Raw genomic sequence first — 6,714 nt, forward strand, 5'->3', positions numbered from 1 at the left:
GTTTTGTACTCATCTCTATGCGAAATGATTTTTTTTTTGTTTTTTTGGGTTATTTATCTATTCAATTGTGAAATGAATTTTCTGTTATACCATTGAACATGCTTCCAGTTGCTTTGGGGTAGTAAAATAAATATGAAGCCTATGAGAAAGAAAATCTAAGCCAAATTAAATATGATTTTTTTATTATTATTATTTATTGTTTTTTTGTTATTTATCTAGTCAATTGCAAGTTAAAGAGTTTGCTCCAAAAATTCAACAAGTGGTAGATTGGTAACCCCTCTGTTATCTGGTGTGTAGATTTGTATTATTTTATTTGAGTTATTTCTAATTATGATTTTTTTTTTTTTTGTTTTAGGATATGTTTGCATTGAGACGAAGATGTAAAGATCAAAATATGAAATTTCCATTGAATTGAAGTTTCTGCTGGATTGCTATTGTCACGACCCAACCTTGGATACTTAGGAGTGGATTCGCAACTAGCTAATTAATTCTAAATTTAACAAATTAAGTGACGCAGGCAGAGACAAGATAAAGTAGTAAAGAAATTAAATAGGTAAATAAATAATCAACATACTCGATAATTTTTTTATAAAAAAAATTCCTTAGGACTTTTATTTATTTTATTAATGATCAGACAATTATAAATAAAAATAAATAAATACATAAAAAAATACAAGAAGTCCACATTAAGTCCTGTGCTAGTCCCTTATATGAGATTACCACTTTTCCTTACAGATCATCGCCTAAAGGGGACAACAACTATAAGCATATAACAGAATAAGAAATATTATATTAAGAGTGTAGGGCACAAAATTATTATGAATAATTATTTAAGCTAAAACATTGTACATTATTTAATTTGAGTTAATTAATAATTTAAATAATAGAAATGAATCTCAGAATATAAATAAAATAATTATAACCACAGTATAAAAGAAAAATCAAAACAGAGGTCACTGAAGTGAAAATCAAAACAAAAATCAATGGATCTATGATAAACGAAGGTCACAAAATAACCAATCAGAGACCAATAGTTATTCAAGTCCCCCAAGACATGAGACTCCCATGATGATTTTCACAAACAAACAAACAAAAATTATATACTCATTATCCAATAATTTCTAAAATTTAAATAAACACATCCATGAGTTTTAATTTAAATAAATATGATTCATAGAATAATTAACGTAATCGAAACATTAATGTAATTTATAAAATATAAATTACATAAAATATTTTATGATAACTCAAAATATATATAAAATATTTTAAAATAACTCAAAATATAATATTACTTACCTCAATATTAATCTCTTATCCCTTCTTTGACAGACTGAGCACACCTTCATTTGTTGGCCCTCTTTTCCTTGCTCCATGCAAAGTGATTCAGCAGCACGTAGCTCATTTCACTTAGCCAACGTAACCACGTGGCATCACCACGTGGCAACTCCTTAATTGTCTCCCCCAAAACAAACTTATCCCCTTTGCTCGTTTGTTTTGAGAGATAGAATGGAGGGGATTAATAGTGAGAGGATTGTTAGTAAGGAGATTGATAGTGAGGGGATTGATAGTGAGAAATTGTTAAATCATTTTTATATAAAATAATAAAACAAATAAAAAATATAAAAAAATAAACATTATATTTAAAAAAAAATTCCCAATATATAAAAAATAAAAAAATTCTAATCCCCTCACTATTTTTCTAATACCATCTCTACCTCCTCCTTACCAATCCCCCTTCCTCCTCCTTACTAATACCAAGGGATTACTAATTCCCTCCCTATCTCTCAAAACAAACACTTCATTCTCAATCCCCTCATCACTATCAAACCCAATCCCCTCCCCATAACCCCAAACAAACGGGGCCTTAAGGCTTATCTTTATCACTTAATTCTTTTTTTTTTTTTTTGATTAAATACAATGACAGTTAACTTAAATTAAATTACATTTTAACATATATAATAACTATTAAATTAAATATATTATTATGTATCTATATTTTGTTGATATAAATGCGTTGTTAAAATCAATTAAATATTTAGAGTATCACTACTACCTGGATCACTTCTTTTTACTTTGTTGTTTTGAGTGTATGTTTGTCATGTCATCTTTATGATATTCTACTTTTATCTTTAGCAGTGTTTGTGGCTAGGATAATGTTTAAGTTTGTTGTATGGACCAATAGATTTATGTTTAGTACTTCAATTTGTGGTATGGAATAATGAAGTACTGTTTGTTGCCTTATGAAATTTGAGCAATTTCGGCTAACCCGAGTTCAAATTATAAAGCTCAATCCGAGTTTGGGCAGCCAAGCTCAGATTGACGGTTGGGCTTGGGCACTTCCAAACACAATTCGAGTTAGGTCTAGGCAATCTTCCAACTCGAGCGAACTCGTCCGAGTTTCACCCCTACATTATAATGTAAAGGGGATGGTAAAATTCATTTTTCATTCATGTGATGATACGACTAACAAATTTCTGATAAAAATGATATCAAGTGCTATATGAATTAAGAATCTCGAGGAAGTCTAATATAATTATGTTAAATTTGTAATATTTATTATATATTTTTAAACCTTGAGAAAAGTTAATATAATTTTCTTAAAGTTTAGGGCAAAATACAAATATACTTCTTGAGATTTGCTTAAAATACGATTTGTCTTATGTGGTTCTATAAATTACATCTCTTCCCCTTGAAATTTCTAATTTCATAACAAATAACCCATTTTTTAATAAATCAAGTCAATTAATAGTTTTTAATAGTGTGATAAATTTATTTCAATTAATAATTTAAGTAATTTATTATTGTATAAAAGAGTAGTTAGAAATTATATTTTTCTCAATTAATTATGTTAATAAAAATTTTAACAAAGGAGTATTTGTAATTTTCAAAACTATAAAAGACAATCCGTATTTTAAACAAATCTCAATAGATATATTTATAATTTCAATAAGGCTAGGGAACCTCCCTAATTTACCCAAAAATTTACTAACTGTCACATGGCAGCCCCAATTAAGTAAGTTAAGCCTTACATAACCAATTTACAAAAAGAGTAAATTCATCCTTAAATATCAATATATATTTTCTTCTTTTCGTTTGATTAAAAAATCAATGAACCTGTATCAAGATTTCTCTTATTCAATTTGTTTGTTTGAGTTTTCACTACATTGGTTATATAGATAGTTACCCTAAATTTTAAGATGGAAAATGATTTTAAAAATATATATATATATATATTTGACATAAAAAAGAGTCCCCTATTACCAGACTATATGAGTATGGGTTTGCTTCGATCAAAAATAGATATGGAATTTTTTTAGTTTTGAGAAATGGAGAAATACAGCAAAACGATGAAGTTTGTTTTTTTTATTTTTGTATTTTTGCATAGAAATGATTTGGTTGATCAATGAATTGGAAATCTTCGGTCCACGTATGCAATAATTGATGGTAACGCGTAAGAGCATAGTCCAGCGCTAAGTTGACTTGATTACTGTTTTTTTAACTCCTCACTGGAACCCTCTTTTCCCAGCTTCTCCACCACAGTATACTATTCTCTCACCTTATATATACCCCTTCCATTCCCACCCTCATTGTCTATCCCACACGAAACTCTCTCTCTCTCACGAACACACAGCTTTTCTACTTTGCTCTGGTTTTGAGTGCTACTGAAGCATACCCATTTACTCCCAAAACTTGTTCTGCCAATTGGTTTTTGTTTAACTCTTGATAAGTGTGTCAATAACTCAGTCAATAGTTAAAGTACTGACAAAAACAGTTGGAGAACCACACACCCACCACACTCTCTCTTCTTTTTAAGGCTTTCACAGATACAAGTACATAGAGAGTTCCAATACCCATTCTCAATTAAAACAAACTAACTAGCAAGAGACCCTTTTTTATCACCTTTATCCAACACACCAAACCTGAAAATCTCTTTCAAAATCACAAAATGGTTGAGAACACTGCCACAAAAAACAACAACCATCTCAACCATTTCTCTCTTCCCATCGACGTGGCCAGCTTCAAATGTTACGACGACGATGGCCGTCTCAAACGAACCGGTAAAATCCCTAACAAACCTCTATTTTTTTTAAAAATTAAATTAAATTTTGTGAGTGCGTAGAATTACTGCTTTTTGTGCTTTTGTTACTTATAACTTGTGGTTTTGTGATATAGGGACTGTTTGGACAGCAAGTGCTCACATAATAACAGCAGTGATTGGGTCAGGAGTGTTGTCCTTGGCTTGGGCCACTGCTCAGCTGGGTTGGATTGCTGGTCCAACTGTGATGTTCTTGTTCTCCTTTGTCACTTACTACACTTCTACTCTCCTCGCTGCATGTTACCGCTCTGGCGACCCTAACACCGGCAAGCGAAACTATACTTACATGGACGCTGTTAGCTCCAATCTTGGTAAATTTCAATTTTTTACACCAATTTGACTAGTGGGTTTTTCTCAAAATCTCATGAACTAACCTCTGTTCTATATTTTTTTAATTTTGAAGGTGGTGTGAAGTTCATGATATGTGGGCTGATTCAGTACCTGAACCTTTTTGGGGTGGCCATTGGGTACACTATTGCATCTTCCATAAGCATGATGTGAGTATGAACTTTGATTTTGAAAACAGATTTGTAAATTTTTTGTTTTTGTGATTGTGGAAATGTTTGTGGTAATGGGTGGTTTTGTTGGGTTGTGATCAAACAGGGCAATCAAAAGGTCTAACTGTTTCCATGCAAGTGGAGGGAAAAATCCTTGCAAAATATCAAGCACTCCCTATATGATCATGTTTGGTGTTGCGGAAATCATTTTCTCTCAAATTAAAGACTTTGATCAGATATGGTGGCTTTCGATTGTTGCCGCTATCATGTCCTTTACTTACTCTTCAATCGGTCTCGCCCTCGGAATTTCCAAAGTTGCAGGTATGAAAGCGCTCCCTTATCTGACCGACGTGATGCTCGGGTTCGAGTCTCGTCACTGCATAATGCAACCAACTGTTAAAAAATAAAAAATAAAAAATTTATTCGAGAGTTATTTGTATAGCTTTTTACAAGTTGAAAATTAATAATCAGAAAGTTAAAAAAAAAAAAAAAAACACTTCTCTCTTATTTTTTAGATAATCAGTGTTTTTAACATTTTAAGTTGTACTGAACAGTAATCTAACACATATTCTCAAAAAAATAATAAAAATTAACACAAATTCTCAAAAAAATAATAAAAATTATAAGCAGCTCAAATAAGTTGTAAACAGCCCTAAAATGATTCTGTTGAAACTAACCTAAGCTCTTTTCCTTGCTGATGATCAGAAACTGGGAAATTCAGGGGAAGTCTCACCGGGATAAGCATTGGCACGGTGACTGAGACTCAGAAAATATGGAGGAGCTTCCAAGCACTGGGAGACATAGCTTTTGCCTATTCTTACTCTATCATCCTTATTGAAATTCAGGTACATTTCCAATTAGTCTTAAAAATTCATCAAACACTGCCATATTTATATGACTTACTCATATTTAATGATGCTATATACATAACAGGACACAGTGAGGTCTCCCCCATCAGAATCAAAAACAATGAAAAAGGCCTCTCTGATAAGTGTTTCAGTGACAACCATTTTCTACATGCTCTGTGGCTGCTTTGGCTATGCTGCTTTTGGGGACTTGGCCCCCGGTAACCTCCTCACTGGCTTCGGTTTCTACAATCCCTACTGGCTCCTCGACATCGCCAATGTGGCCATCGTCATCCACCTTGTGGGTGCATACCAAGTCTATTGCCAACCCATTTTTGCCTTTGTCGAAAAAAACGCAATAGAATGGTTCCCCGAAAGTAAATTCATCACCAAGGAAATCATGGTCCCAATTCCGGGCCTCAAAACTTTCCGGCTCAACCTCTTTCGGTTGGTGTGGAGGACGGTTTTCGTGATCACAACAACCGTGATTTCGATGCTCATGCCGTTTTTCAATGATGTGGTTGGGATTCTTGGAGCTTTTGGATTTTGGCCTTTAACGGTTTATTTTCCGGTGGAGATGTACATTGTGCAGAAAAAAATACCCAAATGGAGTACTAGATGGCTTTGCTTGCAAATTTTAAGTGGTGCTTGCCTCGTAATTTCTATTGCAGCCGCTGCCGGATCATTTGCCGGGGTTGCTCTTGATCTTAAGGCATATAAGCCATTTAAGACTAGTTATTAGATGTAGGGTAATTTTAGCCATAGTACAAAGATTTGTGGAACAAGCCTAAAATGTTCATGACAAGCCTAAAAAAGGGAATGTCAATGGTGTTACTTCGAACTTTTTATGTTGGTTTTTACTATGTATTCGAGAAGGGAAAAAAAATATTAAAAAAATAAAGGTATTTCATGTATGGATTTATGTAAAATTCAAATATTGAAGAGTAACTGGAATTGTTGTCTCAGATATGTGATTTTCTCTGTTTCTCAATACAAATGGGAAAAATCTAAGAAAAGGATTAAAGTTTTTGAAGTCTTCTATTGTTAAAATAGTTCTTTGATGAAACTAATAATAGCTAATATGCCATGTGTATTCTCTCAACTATCCATTATTAGTTGACACTTTCAGTGGAGCATCTCCAACGGTAATATGCATTTTACCTATTTAAACATTACTATAAAGTATACATTTTATTTTGCCTATAAACTGTTTCATGTTTCTTCTCCAATCATGCTCTTTATTTTACCTATTTATCCAAATACTATTAATTTT

The 6,714-nt window shown here is 32.4% G+C and overlaps 1 protein-coding gene across 1 annotated transcript; it reads left to right on the forward strand.

Annotated features, from left to right (window-relative positions):
- The first annotated feature begins 3,259 nt into the window (after positions 1-3,259).
- On the forward strand, positions 3,260-6,406 carry LOC114310874 (amino acid permease 3). Its single transcript, XM_028256975.2, has 6 exons — positions 3,260-4,061; positions 4,177-4,410; positions 4,503-4,596; positions 4,703-4,917; positions 5,302-5,441; positions 5,530-6,406. The coding sequence occupies exons 1-6, from the start codon at positions 3,950-3,952 to the stop codon at positions 6,181-6,183; spliced, it is 1,449 nt and encodes a 482-aa protein (XP_028112776.2). The 5' UTR covers positions 3,260-3,949; the 3' UTR covers positions 6,184-6,406.
- The last annotated feature ends 308 nt before the right edge of the window (positions 6,407-6,714 follow it).

Source organism: Camellia sinensis, chromosome 3 (assembly GCF_055761805.1).
Source record: "Camellia sinensis isolate YWXY chromosome 3, ASM5576180v1, whole genome shotgun sequence".
In the NCBI taxonomy this organism is placed as follows: domain Eukaryota; kingdom Viridiplantae; phylum Streptophyta; class Magnoliopsida; order Ericales; family Theaceae; genus Camellia; species Camellia sinensis.